Below are 17,830 nucleotides of genomic sequence, written 5' to 3' on the forward strand. Positions count from 1 at the left end.
CATTCATCTGTGTACAATTGTTAGTGTACATAGGATTATGGTGGTGTATGCAAAGAAGAGAGGTAGACTACACTTAAGTTTACAGTGTTCTGTTTCAGGTTATGTAAATTATGTTTAACATGTTGTTGAAAATATAACTATCTGTTGGGAGGAGATTCTTAATGCAGGTCATAGCACTTTCCTAAAATACTGTTGACAGATCAACAACTAGACAGCATACGACCAGGCAAGAGATTATTGAATGCAAACAGACTTCTGAAGAGACGACAGATTTGCTAGAACTGAGTGGGCCCCACTCCCTTAGCAAAATGGTACCTCTTAATAATCACATGTCAGTCTTAGGAGAAGCAACCTAAAGAGTACAGAGGGCTGTCTTTAGGTTATAAGCTTACAACAGAAGTAATGATCTCATCCATGCTACTCCACACAGTCTTATGATTTGGAAGAAACCACTCGTATAACCTCAAGGCTTGTTCATTCTGTGTAATACCTTTGCTAATCTGTGAATAATGTCCATGTGAATGTAGAATCATCAAGCCAATTTATGTTGTCTAGACACAGGTGACAGTAGGTCTGTAAAAGTTTTGAACTTCGGTTAAGCTTCCATTTCCTAAATCCAACCTGTACACATTTACACATTTTGTGAAAAAACTAAAAGAATTCTACATGCAGGTCTTAAAGAAACTTTGAGAGTTTAGGCTATAGATATTATTATATTGTCTCTGTCTTCAGATGTACCCAAAGGGGTCATCAGATCCCAGTACAAGTGGTTGTAAATGACCATATGCGTGCTAGGAATTGACTTCAGGATTTCTGGAAGAATAGTCATTGCTGTCAACCACTGTCAGTTATCCCTGACCCCAAACATGTGCAAGGTATATGCTCACAGATAGTGCATATTAGCCAAAAGAACAAGAAATTCACGATACAATTTACAGGCCATATGAAGCTGAATAATAAGCGAGAACAAAGTATGGACACTTCAGTCCCACTTAGTAGTAGGAACATATAATTACAGGGAAGCACCTGGGTAGGAGAGGGTAATGGTATGGGGAAAGGAGTGAGTATTAAACATACAAAGATACATGGCAGAATCCCAGAGAGCTGGGATAATGAATCTAAATATGCAGGAGTAGGGAGTGGGAGACAGTGAGAGGCACCCAGGACTCAATGTGAGTGACTATAGGCTGAAATGCCCAACACTGGGGAGATGTAACCTAAAGAGATCACCTCCAATAGATAGTCATAACAGCCAGTTGAGTCATAGAAATGCCCACTCTTCAAAATATTTCATATAGAATTGTTCCTATCTAACAGAAATCCAGGGACAAAAATGTACCAGAGACTAAAAGAAAGGCCACGCAATGAGCTCAACTTAGGATCCATCCCATGCAGTCACACCAAATTATGACACTACTACTGACCCCATGTTGTGCTTGCAGACAGCAGCACATGGCTGTCCTCTGAGAGGCTCTACCAGCAACTGACTGAGTCAGATGCAGATTCTTACAGCCAACTAATGGACTGAGGTCCTGGAACCCTTGCAAGAGTTAGGGGTAAGATTGAAGGAGCTGAAATATATGGCAACCCCAAAGGAAGAACAATACTTTTATCTAACATAGGTATCTCTGACCTCCCAGAGCCTAAGCCACCATAGGAAGAGCATACATAGAGTACACTGTCCATGGCCGTGGAGACATATGTACTAAAGGAAGGTCTTTTTTGACAGAACGAAAGAGATTGTGCTTAACCTGTAAAAATTTCATGCTCCAGAGTAGTGTTTAGATGTCTGGGATGAGGTAGGTGGGGTGGGTGTGTGGGAAATCACCCTCTCAGAAGCAAAGAGAAAGGGGGATGGAATGATGAGCTTCAGGAGGGGTGAATGGTGATGGGGGTAACCATTGCAATGCAAATAAATGGGTAATTTGATAAAAAGGAAATGAAATACATGTAGAAAATGGGATTCCTGGGAATTATATTTTATTGAATTAAATCTCTGAGATGTCGATGATCTGGAGGTCAGAGTTACCTTCTGAAGAGCTATGTTAAAGTAGGCTTCTGAAATCCCTCATGATATTCTTGTAGCTGCATTTTCTTTTGTATAAATATTAGACCTAACTGATTTGCTTACAGTTTTTAATCTGCAAGTACTCTCTTTCAACAATGTTAGGATATTTCGTTGGCATTGAGTTACAGGACCCCTCAATGTTGACTAGATGCCAGAGCCTGGAAGCCACTATGGGACTAACTTTAAAAGAATTCATATCACTGTGGATTATTGACTAATGGTGCTGTAGGTTGGTCAAATATTCAAGGAAGAATATATTTCTTTTAATAAATATTAGGAAAAAGATTAAACAAAGAATAAAAGAATCTGAGCAATGTGAAGTAATCATGAGCAATGATTTCCTCATGATTTGACATGATCAGCTCTAATCAGGCAGATGAGGTGGCCTCAGAGATTTCAGAAATAATTTGCACAAGGATAAACATGTAGAAACAAGAAAAGAGAAACTATCCAGACACTATTAAGAATGATGTAGCAACACAGTTAACATCCCCTGAAGATATATGACATGGTGGTTGAATGACTATTTCTATAAGTGACTTCTTGTTGTCGCATGGCTGTGCAAGCCCTGGGGGTTATCCCATAGAATATATAGGATCAGGAAACTAACTGAATGTACAACTCCAGTGAAGCAGATCTGCAGAGACAGAACTCAGCCTCCTTAGGGCTCCCCAGTGATGGAACTGGCATTGAGTCAACCTTCCTTCTGTAAGTAAATCTCTCTGCACCTGTGCCTCTGTTAGTAAAAGTACATAGTTCAGGGGTTTCAAGAGTTTATTTTAATGGAATTCTTTATTTGGAATCTTTGATCTTCTATTGGGTGTGAAGGGATATTTGTTCATAGATTTCCAGGCGAAGATTACTGCATAGACTTTATATTAACTTTTAACATATTTTTGAAAGAAATTGTACAAGGTTACAGGAGACAATTGAATTAGTAGTTTTCAACATCACTTAACTTGAAACTTGTTACACTGTTCAAAGAGAGTCTGTGTTGTCTTGTCTTCTCTCTTGAGGAGAAAGAAGTATGTACATGTTCCTGGTGTCCAATGAGTGGGACTGATGGAAACATTTAGCAGCTTCCAATGCAAAAGACATTTTCCTGAGCAAAAAGCAATGCATCTCAAATAGACAATGTTTTGAAATTTTAGATATTGGAAAATATGGAGTGTATAAGATTAGTGGATCTAATTAATCTTATCTCAAGGCAGAAGAAATAGAATTGTGATTGTGAATAAAAAGTACTGATAGTTGGTGTTCTGACTTCTACCTTAGCCAACAATAAGCCATTAGAAAAACAAATTGAACATGTAAGCTTTCCCCAATCTGAATATGTTCAGATCACATTAAGAGAGTCTAATCTTCTGAGAAAATTATTGGGCAGATCAACTTTATAAAGAATGATCTGAAGTTTCTGAGATAAAATCTCAAATGGACTTTATTATGTTAGCAGTTCTAATATATATTGAACAACATCTCCTCGACTCCTTAATAATAATCATTATGGTTGTATTTATTTTCTAATGTATAGAGGAAGCAATGAAGTAAACTGTTATATCCCTGTACCACAGTTTCTAAAACATTGGTATCAGATATGATGATTTAAAACTGCACATTCTTCAAATGTTTGGAACTGAAAATGAGCTTATATTCCAAAGATACGAAATCATTTAAAATATATGAGTCAAAATACAAGTATAGAACTAATTTAAATTTTAGACTTTTAGTATTCAGAAATACTTCTTATACAATACAAAATATGTGAAATAACCTGAACCTTAAACTATTATTCAGAAAAATTCAATTACTAGCCTAAATATTTAGAGTGACTTTATATGCCATTGTAGCTATCCAGTATAGAGTCAAGATGGAAAAAATTAAAAAGAAAACAACAACCAAAACCAAACACATGAAAAAAAATCTAAAAACTACAATCCTTTGGCCAGATACAACAGTCTGGTCTGAGGAGAACTCAGATTAATACACCATCTCTAAGTTGGGTTTTGTTTCTATGTAGTTGGCACACTCCTGATGCTGGTGGTTTCAAACTTGCTCCTGTGGGAGAAAGCTGCATCAATTCCTGCATGTATGGTGGAAGACGGTGGCTGCTGGGACCCCCTCCGGGAAGCATTTAACAGTGCTACCCAGAGAGCTGAAACCCTCCGTAATCTATCTGACCAGTTATATGTAGAGTTCGTAAGTACCTAAACCTCCATACTAATACATAAACTGTACTAGAATGAAAAACACAAAACATCATGATACAAAGTATTAGAAAACACGGCTTTATAGGTAAAAGATGCCCAAACTATTGAAACAAGGACAGGGCCAATTGGACAGTATCATGAAATTTAATAGTATCTAATGTTATTTATATATTTTCTCTACTTTATTATAAGATTATATTATTTGATTGTGATATTATTAACTATCATTTACTGTTTGGGATTCAAGATCATGTAACTCTATTGCCGTATTCACTCAGCATACTGAAGGTACATACTGTAAAATATGTATAGTACTGTGAGCAATGTATTTGTAACAGAGATAAAGGGAAACGGTGAAGTGTCCAGAAATAAGTACTGAAATAATGGAAGGAAGTGAGGAGGAAAGAGAGAAAGAGGGAGAGAGAGAGAGAGAGAGAGAGAGAGAGAGAGAGAGAGAGAGAGAGAGAGAGAGAGAAAGAGAGAGAGAGAATATAGAGGGGAGAGAGAGAGAGAGAAATCTAGCCTTACAAGAAGCCCATAAATACTAGCAATTGTAATTTAAAAATATATAGTGATAAGAGTTTGTTAATACAGGGAAGAAATAAAACTGTATCCATCCCCCTTTTAGTGATTGACATTTCTCAAGGTCAGAAAAAAAGCAACTACAGAAACAGGCAAACCTTCAACATGATGGGCATCAAAAGACTGTGTCTCAGTTTGGAATAAACCTGTTGTCATGTTTTTAATGATTAGATTTTATTTCTCTCTCCTTAACATGACTCAGTTCCAGAACCAATTCTCATCTAGACAGTTTGCAGATCTTGTAAGTACCTTACTTTCTTCTAGCTGCTTCCCAATAAGAACCTCATGTTAAAGACTGTGCTTTAGAAGAGAAAGCATTATAAAGTGTTTGTATTTCCTGTTCTTAATATTCAGTGTTTCAACTTCTTAACCTTCACAATTATTCATTAACCGGTCATGAATTAGCTGATTAATTGAAATAAAGACAAGTTAATATTAATTATTAAATTATTTACAATTTTTAAACCATTAATTCTTACTAAATTATTGCTAAAACATTGATTTTTGCATATTAGAGTAATAAATTAGTAATTAAATAAACTAAGTTAAATATTTATTAATTATACAAGCACTAATTCAATACATTCTAATAATTAATATTTGTATATATTGTTGACTTTAAGATTACATAGAAATTACTGTAAAATAGTTTATTTTTGTGATACAATTTCATTCTATAACTATTATAATCATGGCCAGCCATATTCTTCAGCGTTAAATTAATTAATTTATGTTTTTATTGTCCGGGAAAAGAAATGTCAGTTCTTTTTAACAGAAAAGAGAAAGCTAAATAAATATGTGTTATGTCTTCATGCTGAAATATTAAGCAGTGGTAATAACTAATCACTTAGATTTTGATTAATTTGATTTTTTAATGTCTGCCTTCCTTGGTGTGACTTTTGAAATTGAAGAATAAAAGAGGAAGGAATTAAATATTCAAATTTTAATGAAGAATTAAATTAAATTGCACGTACAATGTATAGACACAAAACTACATGACAGTTTCTTAACTCTTCAATATCTGTATTTTGTGAATTTCTTATGTTAAAATTTAAAGATCCAATGAAATGCATTAATATTCTGTTCATACAGTTTTTTATGATTTCTGAACTCTGTTTTCTGTTTCATTTGCAGAGTTCACAACTGATTAGGAAGGACGAGACTGTTCTCAAAGCTGGAACTTACTGCCATTCAAATCGTGCAAAACCCAAATCTAGGGGAGTAAATATTGATGTAAGTTTCTTTCCTGTGCTTTTCACAGAACTCCCGAAGCAGTACATTGGGTTTGTGGTACTGTCAGTTATTAAAGGCATTTTACACTAATAAGGTTTCCAGAAAAAAATGAAGGTAAAGTATATAAGTACATTTTAGTACTGATAAATTACAAGTGAAATCAAATACCCAAAAACTGTGTAGCAAATTCTTAAATGTACCATTTACAGAATGATATTTAAGGGAAGACAAAAGATTCAAATTTAACTGCTATTGGTATAGGAATATTTGAGCTAAACTGACTGTGCATGGATATATACCCATTCCTCCATCAGTGATAACAATATGACTTTATTTATTATATGTTACTAATGGATTCTTCATGATAGTTCTTCATTATCCTGAACACTATCCTCCTTCTTGATATTCAAATCTGCCTTGTTCTATTTCTTTTTACATAACTATTCATTATTCTATTAACTGAAAACAAGATGAGCAGAGTAGTCATGTGATATAATAGTCTATGGTCTTCAGGATGCAACAACTTCCAAATTCTTGACAGATAGTTCTACATATCATATCAGTGCTATTTCATTGTATTATAGCTCTTACCGTATATATGGTATACATGAATCCATTATTGAAAATGATTTTAAGCACTTACCCCTGTATCTATTATGAGTCAAGCCTCATTGGTTCCTATTGAGTATTAGCAAAAATCATTGTAGAAATTGATAAACGAATAACCAATAGTTAATAGGTCACTGGAAAGGAAACTCTTAGATATGCATGGGGAGAAGAAAATATGATGACCTAACTTCAGAAAACAGCTAACAGGAAAGTCCCATTATTTGTTTTAGTTTTTAGAAAATATACTTGTTTAATGTTATAATGCCAAAGTGTGTAACTTCTATATGGGTGTCATGTACACATAATAAATCCACATTGTAATTCAGCTTCTTTCCATAAATATTATAGGTATCTAAGCTGCTAAACTGAAACTATTTAATGCAATTGCTCAATTGTGTTTCACAGATTGAAGAGTATTTAAAAATGTCGATCAATTTTGTGGGTTCATGGATCAGCCCTCTATTCCATCTGGTAATTGAACTGAGTGCCATGGAAGGTGTCCCTGAAACTATCCTCTCTAAAGCTAAGGATCTGGAAGAGAACAACAGACAACTTTTGGATGACCTTAGGTGGATACTCACCAAGGTGAGCACTTCCCAGGATTTTATTTTCACTCATAATATAGGAGAGTGTGGAAATTAACAAGAATAACAAGTATCAATTCTAAAATACCTTATGTCTCCAGGAAGAAATATACATATTTGATCTTGTTCACAATCATTCCATAAGACAGTGTTTCTTAATCTGTGGATTATGACTTCTTTGAGGGCCAAATGACCCTTTCGCAGGGGTCATATAACTGATATCCTGCATGTCAGATATTTAAATAATTTGGAAAATTAAAGTAATTAACTAAGGACAAAAATAAATATATGGTTAGGGGGTCACCAGAGCATAAGGAAATATATTAAATGATAACAGAATTTGAAAATTTGAGAACCAGTGCTTTTAATAGTTTGCTGGCATCTCCAATATTTACATATGCTTCTCATTTCTCTCCAATCTAGGGATAAGAATGAAACACAGTTGTTCCTCACAGGCAGTTAAAGTACACCTTTCCAGGTTACATGCAAGAGATCTGGCCCTTCAATCACAATTATAATATGATCCTCATAATTTGTGAGAATTTTATACATAGACCTCTTGGAGGTTAAATTTAGTAGAATATTTGTCCATATCAACCTCTGTGAAATACATATGATAGGACATATAAGAATTTCTTGAAGGAATTACTGATAAGAGCTATTCCATAGGCCCAGAATCTAACAGAAATTTAGTGCTTTTCCTGTTCTTCTTAAAGGGCATATTTCCAATGCAATTAATTACATTTTAGAAGAAATGCACATGAGTCTTCATCACAGGCTCAAAATGTCCAAGGGCTTGAGGGTCTCTTGGTTTAGATAAATGAAAACTTATAACTTTGGTAGAAGCAGCTCATTTCTGAGTGTATTTCTCTGATAAAATACAAAAGAAATAAGAAGAAAGAAGCTCTAACAACAAGTAACTCATTATCATTTTAATTTTTAGGTCTTCCCTACAGCAGAGATAAAGGAAGAATTTCCCAGCTGGGACTATCTTTCATTCTTAAAATCAAGTAATAAAAATCATAAATTTTTGGCAATATTTAACCTTTCCAGCTGTCTAGACTATGACACAAAGTACACTATACATTATCTCAAAATATTGAACTGTCTCATAACTGGGAAAGATTGCTAAGTGCACATTTACCGTGTCTGCTTGGGAGATGCTCTAAGACAGTTCATTGTAGAGCATTTGCTTTTAATTGTATATATTTCAAATCCATATGTGGATATAATGTATAGGCTTTAAAAAAATAAAAAAATATTCAGCCGGCACTTCATGGTATCAGCAATATTTTCTGTCTGGGTTTGCTGTCTGTATATATATGGCAAGTTCTAAATGGCCATTCCTTCATTCTCTGCTCCAAAATTTGTCACCAAATCGATTCCTATGAATATGTCTGTTCCCCCTTTTAAGATGGACTGAAGGGGACTGGAGAGATGGCTCAGCAGTTAAGAGTATTGACTGCTCTTCCAGAGGTCCTGAGTTCATTTCCCAGTAACCACATAGTGGCTCACAACCATCTGCAATGGGATTTAATGCCCTCTTCTGGTGTGTCTGAAGACAGTTACAGTATATTTGTAGCATAAAAGAATAAATAAATTAAAAAAAGAAGGACTGAAGCATCCACACTTTGGTTGTCCTTATTCTTGAGCTTCATGTAGTCTGTGGATTATACCTTGGGCAAGCCAAGCTTTTGGATTAATCACTTATCAATGAGTGCATACCATGTGCGGATTTTTTGGTTTGTTTTTGTTTGTTTGTTTGGTTGTTTTTTTGTGATTGGGTTTCCTCAGTCAGGATGAGATTTTCTATTTCCATCCATTTGTCTATGAATTTCATGAAGTCATTATTTTTAATAGAGGAGTGAAACTCCATTGTGTAGATATACCACATTTTCTATATCCATTCCTCTGTTGAAGGGCATCTGGGTTATCTGTACCTTCTGGATATTACAAATAAGGCTGTTATGAACAATGTGGAGCATGTGTCCTTGTGATATATTTGAGCATCTTTTGGATATATAACCAGGAGGGGTATAGCAGCATCCTCAGTTAGTACTATGTCTAATTTTCTGAAGAACCTCCAGACTGATTTCCAGAGTGGTTGTACCAGCTTTCAATCTCACCAAAAATGGAAGAATGTTCTTCTTTCTCCTCATCCTCCCCAGCATATGTTGTCACCTGAATATTTGAACTTATCCATCCTGACTGGGGTGAGGTGGAATCTCAGAGTTGTTTTGATTTGCACTTCCCTGATGACTAAGGACAGTGAACATTTCTTTAGGTAATTCTAAGCCATTTGACATTTCTCAGCTGTGAATTCTTTGTTTAGCTCTGTACCCCATTTTTAATAGGGTTACTTGATTCTCTGGAATCAAACTTCTTGAGTTCTTTGTATATATTAGATATTAGCCCTCTATCAGATGTAGGATTGGTAAAGATCTTTTCTCTATCTGTTGGTGGCCGTTTTGTCCTAAGGACAATGTCTTTTGCCTTACAGAATATTTGCAATTTTCCACCATCCCATTTGTAGATTCTTGATCTTAGAGTACCATCATAGAATAAGGGCAAGGAGGGATATTATTAGAAGTGTCATGAATGGGAAATCGAAATTGGGTAAGGGGATAATATTTGAAATGTAAATTTTAAAATCTAATAAAGAAACATTGTCTTTTAATGTCCAAATCTAAAAACCCTATTCATCTTTTTTTTTCTTTTATTAACTTGAGTATTTCTAATATACATTTTGAGTGTTATTCCCTTTCCCGGTTTCTGGGCAAACATCCCCCTTCCCCCTCTCCTTTCTTTTTCTTTTTTTTTTTATTATTAACTTGAGTATTTCTTATATACATTTCGAGTGTTATTCCCTTTCCCGATTTCCGGGCAAACATCCCCCTCCCCCCTCCCCTACCTTATGGGTGTTCCCCTCCCAACCCTCCCCCCATTGCCGCCCTCGACCCATAGACTAGTTCACTGGGGGTTCAGTCTTACCAGGACCCAGGGCTTCCCCTTCCACTGGTGCTCTTACTAGGATATTCATTGCTACCTATGGGGTCAGAGTCCAGGGTCAGTCCATGTATAGTCTTTAGGTAGTGGCTTAGTCCCTGGAAGCTCTGGTTGCTTGGCATTGTTGTACTTTTGGGGTCTCGAGCCCCTTCAAGCTCTTCCAGTTCTTTCTCTGATTCCTTCAATGTGGGACCTATTCTCAGTTCAGTGGTTTGCTGCTGGCATTCGCCTCTGTATTTGCTGTATTCTGGCTGTGTCTCTCAAGAGAGATCTACATCCGGCTCCTGTCGGTCTGCACTTCTTTGCTTCATCCATCTTGTCTAATTGGGTGGCTGTATATGTATGGGCCACATGTGGGGCAGGCTCTGAATGGGTGTTCCTTCAGTCTCTGTTTTAATCTTTGCCTCTCCCTTCCCTGCCAAGGGTATTCTTTTTCCTCATTTAAAGAAGGAGTGAAGCATTCACATTTTGATCATCCGTCTTGAGTTTCGTTTGTTCTAGGGATCTAGGGTAATTCAAGCATTTGGGCTAATAGCCACTTATCAATGAGTGCATACCATGTATGTCTTTCTGTGATTGGGTTAGCTCACTCAGGATGATATTTTCCAGTTCCAACCATTTGCCTACGAATTTCATAAAGTCGTTGTTTTTGATAGCTGAGTAATATTCCATTGTGTAGATGTACCACATTTTCTGTATCCATTCCTCTGTTGAAGGGCATCTGGGTTCTTTCCAGCTTCTGGCTATTATAAATAAGGCTGTGATGAACATAGTGAAGCACATGTCTTTTTTATATGTTGAGGCATCTTTTGGGTATATGCCCAAGAGAGGTATAGCTGGATCCTCAGGCAGTTCAATGTCCAATTTTCTGAGGAACCTCCAGACTGATTTCCAGAATGGTTTTACCAGTCTGCAATCCCACCAACAATGGAGGAGTGTTCCTCTTTCTCCACATCCTCGCCAGCATCTGCTGTCACCTGAGTTTTTGATCTTAGCCATTCTCACTGGTGTGAGGTGAAATCTCAGGGTTGTTTTGATTTGCATTTCCCTTATGACTAAAGATGTTGAACATTTCTGTAGGTGTTTCTCAGCCATTCGGCATTCCTCAGCTGTGAATTCTTTGTTTAGCTCTGAACCCCATTTTTTAATAGGGTTATTTATTTCCCTGCGGTCTAACTTCTTGAGTTCTTTGTATATTTTGGATATAAGGCCACTATCTGTTGTAGGATTGGTAAAGATCTTTTCCCAATCTGTTTGTTGCCGTTTTGTCCTAACCACAGTGTCCTTTGCCTTACAGAAGCTTTGCAGTTTTATGAGATCCCATTTGTCGATTCTTGATCTTAGAGCATAAGCCATTGGTGTTTTGTTCAGGAAATTTTTTCCAGTACCCATGTGTTCCAGATGCTTCCCTAGTTTTTCTTCTATTAGTTTGAGTGTGTCTGGTTTGATGTGGAGGTCCTTGATCCACTTGGACTTAAGCTTTGTACAGGGTGATAAGCATGGATCGATCTGCATTCTTCTACATGTTGACCTCCAGTTGAACCAGCACCATTTGCTGAAAATGCTATCTTTTTTCCATTGGATGTTTTTGGCTCCGTTGTCAAAAATCAAGTGACCATAGGTGTGTGGGTTCATTTCTGGGTCTTCAATTCTATTCCATTGGTCTATCTGTCTGTCTCTGTACCAATACCATGCAGTTTTTATCACTATTGCTCTGTAATACTGCTTGAGTTCAGGGATAGTGATTCCCCCTGAAGTCCTTTTATTGTTGAGGATAGCTTTAGCTATCCTGGGTTTTTTGTTATTCCAGATGAATTTGCAAATTGTTCTGTCTAACTCTTTGAAGAATTGGATTGGTATTTTGATGGGGATTGCATTGAATCTGTAGATTGCTTTTGGTAAAATGGCCATTTTTACTATATTAATCCTGCCAATCCATGAGCATGGAAGATCTTTCCATCTTCTGAGGTCTTCTTCAATTTCTTTCCTCAGTGTCTTGAAGTTCTTATTGTATAGACCTTTTACTTGCTTGGTTAAAGTCACACCGAGGTACTTTATATTATTTGGGTCTATTATGAAGGGTGTCGTTTCCCTAATTTCTTTCTCGGCTTGTTTCTCTTTTGTATAGAGGAAGGCAACTGATTTATTTGAGTTAATTTTATACCCAGCCACTTTGCTGAAGTTGTTTATCAGCTTTAGTAGTTCTATGGTGGAACTTTTGGGATCACTTAAATATACTATCATGTCATCTGCAAATAGTGATATATTGACCTCTTCTTTTCCGATCTGTATCCCCTTGATCTCCTTTTGTTGTCTGATTGCTCTGGCTAGAACTTCAAGAACTATATTGAATAAGTAGGGAAAGAGTGGGCAGCCTTGTCAAGTCCCTGATTTTAGTGGGATTCCTTCAAGTTTCTCTCCATTTAGTTTAATGTTAGCAACTGGTTTGCTGTATATGGCTTTTACTATGCTTACGTATGGGCCTTGAATTCCTATTCTTTCCAGGACTTTTATCATGAAGGGGTGTTGAATTTTGTCAAATGCTTTCTCAGCATCTAATGAAATGATCATGTGGTTCTGTTCTTTCAGTTTGTTTATATAATGGATCACGTTTATGGTTTTCCGTATATGAAACCATCCCTGCATGCCTGGGATGAAGCCTACTTGGTCATGGTGGATGATTGTTTTGATGTGCTCTTGAATTCGGTTTGCCAGAATTTTATTGAGTATTTTTGCGTCGATATTCATAAGGGAAATTGGTCTGAAGTTCTCTTTATTTGTTGTGTCTTTGTGTGGTTTAGGTATAAGAGTAATTGTGGCTTCGTAGAAGGAATTCGGTAGGGCTCCATCTGTTTCAATTTTGTGGAATAGTTTGGATAATATTGGTATGAGGTCTTCTATGAAGGTTTGATAGAATTCTGCACTAAACCCGTCTGGACCTGGGCTCCTTTTGGTTGGGAGACCTTTAATGACTGCTTCTATTTCCTTAGGAGTTATGGGGTTGTTTAACTGGTTTATCTGTTCCTGATTTAACTTCGATACCTAGTATCTGTCTAGGAAATTGTCCATTTCCTGAAGATTTTCAAATTTTGTTGAATATAGGTTTTTATAGTAAGATCTGATGATTTTTTTAATTTCCTCTGAATCTGTAGTTATGTCTCCCTTTTCATTTCTGATTTTGTTAGTTTGGACGCACTCTCTGTGTCCTCTCGTTAGTCTGGCTAAGGGTTTATCTATCTTGTTGATTTTCTCAAAGAACCAACTTTTGGTTCTGTTGATTCTTTCTATGGTCCTTTTTGTTTCTACTTGGTTGATTTCAGCTCTGAGTTTGATTATTTCCTGCCTTCCACTCCTCCTGGGTGTATTTGCTTCTTTTTGTTCTAGAGCTTTTAGGTGTGCAGTCCAGCTGCTGACATATGCTCTTTCCTGTTTCTTTCTGCAGGCACTCAGCGCTATGAGTTTTCCTCTTAGCACAGCTTTCATTGTGTCCCATAAGTTTGAGTATGTTGTATCTTCATTTTCATTAAATTCTAAAAAGTTTTTAATTTCATCTTTATTTCTTCCTTGACCAGGTTATCATTGAGTAGAGCATTGTTCAATTTCCACGTATATGTGGGCATTCTTCCCTTATTGTTATTGAAGACCAGTTTTAGGCCGTGGTGGTCCGATAGCACGCATGGGATTATTTCTATCTTTCTGTACCTGTTGAGGACCGTTTTTTGACCAATTATATGGTCAATTTTGGAGAAAGTACCATGAGGAGCTGAGAAGAAGTTATATCCTTTTGCTTTAGGATAGAATGTTCTATAAATATCCGTAAAGTCCATTTGGCTCATGACTTCTCTTAGTCTGTCGACATCACTGTTTAATTTCTGTTTCCATGATCTGTCCATTGATGAGAGTGGGGTGTTGAAATCTCCCACTATTATTGTGTGAGGTGCAATGTGTGTTTTGAACTTTAATAAGGTTTCTTTTACGTATGTAGGTGCCCTTGTATTTGGGGCATAGATATTTAGGATTGAGAGTTCATCTTGGTGGATTTTTTCTTTGCTGAATATGAAGTGTCCTTCCTTATCTTTTTTGATGACTTTTAGTTGAGAATTGATTTTATTTGATATTAGAATGACTACTCCAGCTTGATTCTTCTGACCATTTGCTTGGAAAGTTGTTTTCCAGCCTTTCACTCTGAGGTAGTGTCTGTCTTTGTCTCTGAGGTGTGTTTCCTGTAGGCAGCAGAATGCAGGGTCCTCATTGCGTATCCAGTTTGTTAATCTATGTCTTTTTATTGGGGAGTTGAGGCCATTGATATTGAGAGATATTAAGGAATAGTGATTATTGTTTCCCTTTATATTCATATTTGGATGTGAGGTTATGTTTGTGTGCTTTCATTCTCTTTGTTTTGTTGCCAAGACGATTAGTTTCTTGCTTCTTCTAGGGTATAGCTTGCCTCCTTATGTTGGGCTTTACCATTTATTATCCTTTGTCGTGCTGGATTTGTGGAAAGATATTGTGTAAATTTGATTTTGTCATGGAATATCTTGGTTTCTCCATCAATGTTAATTGAGAGTTTTGCTGGATACAGTAACCTGGGCTGGCATTTGTGTTCTCTTAGGGTCTGTATGACATCAGTCCAGGATCTTCTGGCCTTCATAGTTTCTGGCGAGATGTCTGGTGTGATTCTCATAGGTCTGCCTTTATATGTTACTTGACCTTTTTCCCTTACTGCTTTTAATATTCTTTCTTTATTTTGTGCGTTTGGTGTTTTGACAATTATGTGACGGGAGGTGTTTCTTTTCTGGTCCAAGTTATTTGGAGTTTTGTAGGCTTCTTGTATGTCTATGGGTATCTCTTTTTTTAGGTTAGGGAAGTTTTCTTCTATGATTTTGTTGAAGATATTTACTGGTCCTTTGAGCTGGGAGTCTTCACTCTCTTCTATACCTATTATCCTTAGGTTTGATCTTCTCATTGAGTCCTGGATTTCCTGTATATTTTGGACCAGTAGCTTTTTCCGCTTTACATTATCTTTGACAGTTGAGTCAATGATTTCTATGGAATCTTCTGCTCCTGAGATTCTCTCTTCCATCTCTTGTATTCTGTTGGTGAAGCTTGTATCTACAGCTCCTTGTCTCTTCTTTTGGTTTTCTATATCCAGGGTTGTTTCCATGTGTTCTTTTTTGATTGCTTCTATTTCCATTTTTAATTCCTTCAACTGTTTGATTGTGTTTTCCTGGAATTCTTTCAGGGATTTTTGTGTCTCTTCTCTATGGGCCTCTACTCGTTTATTTATGTTTTCCTGGAATTCTTTCAGGGATTTTTGCAATTCTTTCAGGCATTTTTGCGATTCCTCTCTGTAGGCTTCTACTTATTCTCTAAGGGAGTTCTTCATGTCTTTCTTGAAGTCCTCCAGCATCATGATCAAATATGATTTTGAAACTAGATCTTGCTTTTCTGGTGTGTTTGGATATTTCGTGTTTGCTTTGGTGGGAGAATTGGGCTCCGATGATGCCATGTAGTCTTGGTTTCTGTTGCTTGTGTTCCTGTGCTTGCCTCTCGCCATCAGATTATCTCTAGTGTTACTTTGTTCTGCTATTTCTGACAGTGGCTAGACTGTCCTATAAGCCTGTGTGTCAGGAGTGCTGTAGACCTGTTTTCCTCTCTTTCAGTCAGTTATGGGGACAGAGTGTTCTGCTTTCGGGCGTGTAGTTTTTCCTCTCTACAGGTCTTCAGCTGTTCCTGTTTGCCTGTGTCTTGAGTTCACCAGGCAGCTTTCTTGCAGCAGAAAATTTGGTCTTACCTGTGGTCCTGAGGCACAAGTTCGCTCGTGGGGTGCTGCCCAGGGGCTCTCTGCAGCGGCAGCAACCAGGAAGACCTGTGCCGCCCCTTCCGGGAGCTTCAGTGCACCAGGGTTCCAGATGGTCTTTGGCTTTTTCCTCTGGCGTCCGAGATGTGTGTGCAGGGAGCAGTCTCTTCTGGTTTCCCAGGCTTGTCTGCCTCTCTGAAGGTTTAGCTCTCCCTCCCACGGTATTGGGTGCAGAGAACTGTTTATCCGGTCTGTTTCCTTCAGGTTCTGGCGGTGTCTCAGGCAGGGGTCCTGCCGCTCCTGGGCCCTCCCCCACGGTAGCCCAGAGGCCTTATACAGTTTCCTCTTGGGCCAGGGATGTGGGCAGGGGTGAGCAGTGTTGGTGGTCTCTTCCGCTCTGCAGCCTCAGGAGTGCCCACCTGACCAGGCGGTTGGGTCTCTCTCTCACCGGTCTGGGAGCAGAGAGCTGCTGCGGGCCGGGATCCGTGTGTGTGGGACTTCAGGTAAACACAGAACGTGCCCGGTCCTAGAGAAATTCTGCTTCCGTGTGTCCCAAGCTCACCAGGCAGCTTTCTTGCAGCAGAAAATTTGGTCTTGCCTGTGGTCCCGAGGCTCAGGTTCGCTCGTGGGGTGCTGCCCAGGGGCTCTCTGCAGCGGCAGCAACCAGGAAGCCCCCCTCTCCTTTCTTATCGGTGTTCAGAACATATATCAGTAAAGTTAGGTTGGCCCAATCAATACATTATAAACAATAGATGTCAATAAAACAAACAATATTAAAACTTAGTTCAATGAGTCACATTTATTTTACAGAAAAATAATAAAAGTAAAGTTATTATAATCAATGTGTAAAACTTCTTAACTAATACGTGTATCGTAATCAGAATTATAAAATTTTTAATAACTTACAACTTACATTCAAATTGTCCTTAGGAAACAATGTTAACAGTGAAAGCAAAGCTGATAGAATACAATTGCTGTCAACGGCCTCAATGGAACTTAGAGAGAAGGAGGCAAGCGCTGAAAATGAAAAAGATAAACTGAATTCATGTGTAAGATTACCAAAACATGATTTTTAAAAATTAAAATTCTTTTAGGATGCATATATCAGTGATTATCTCTTCAAGATGTGTCCAAAGTCCAACTATATATTTGCTTCGCAATTGCATGATCATAGTTAAGTCCTACATGTTTTCATTTTGCCTTGTCCAACAAGAATTTTGTTGCACTATGGTATTAAAAAAACTACACACTTCATTTGATATGTACATTAAAACCATTGGAGCCTTAAGGTTGACAATCCCTTGGGAAGTCTTCCATGAAACTCTGATGAAGCAACAAGTGTCTGTCATTCTGGCTCACATTGATTGGATATGCGCTTGGAGACCAAGCTGAACAGCTTTTATAAAAGGGAAGGGTGTTTAGGATCAGTGCCTGCAGACTTTTTGTTTTCTGGTTCAATCTCTATGAACCCCCATGACCCAACTTTGTTGACCTCATAGAATTTTTAATGTGCTTCACCACTCAGACTCACTCAGTTTTCCTATTCATCCATAAGACTCCCCAAGCTTTGCCTGATGTTTGACTGTGGGTCTATGCATTTTTTTTCTATCAGCTGCTGGACAAAGTTTTTCTGGAGACACTTATGAAAGGCTCCTGTCTGCAACCATAGAACAATATAATTAAGGTTGTCCATATTAGCTTTCTTCCAATATTGAGGGGTCAAGTTGGGCAAATCATTGGT

At 37.5% G+C, this 17,830-nt stretch overlaps 1 protein-coding gene across 1 annotated transcript; it reads left to right on the plus strand.

Annotated features, from left to right (window-relative positions):
• Positions 1 to 2,698: 2,698 nt before the first annotated feature.
• On the plus strand, positions 2,699 to 8,912 carry Prl8a5 (prolactin family 8, subfamily A, member 5). The gene is made up of 6 exons (NM_173110.2): positions 2,699 to 2,776; positions 4,086 to 4,264; positions 5,060 to 5,098; positions 5,992 to 6,090; positions 7,105 to 7,284; positions 8,227 to 8,912. Exons 1-6 carry the CDS (start codon positions 2,746 to 2,748, stop codon positions 8,413 to 8,415), a joined length of 717 nt encoding a protein of 238 aa, NP_775133.2. The 5' UTR covers positions 2,699 to 2,745; the 3' UTR covers positions 8,416 to 8,912.
• Positions 8,913 to 17,830: the final 8,918 nt, after the last annotated feature.

This window comes from Rattus norvegicus, chromosome 17 (genome assembly GCF_036323735.1).
Source record: "Rattus norvegicus strain BN/NHsdMcwi chromosome 17, GRCr8, whole genome shotgun sequence".
In the NCBI taxonomy this organism is placed as follows: Eukaryota; Metazoa; Chordata; class Mammalia; order Rodentia; family Muridae; genus Rattus; species Rattus norvegicus.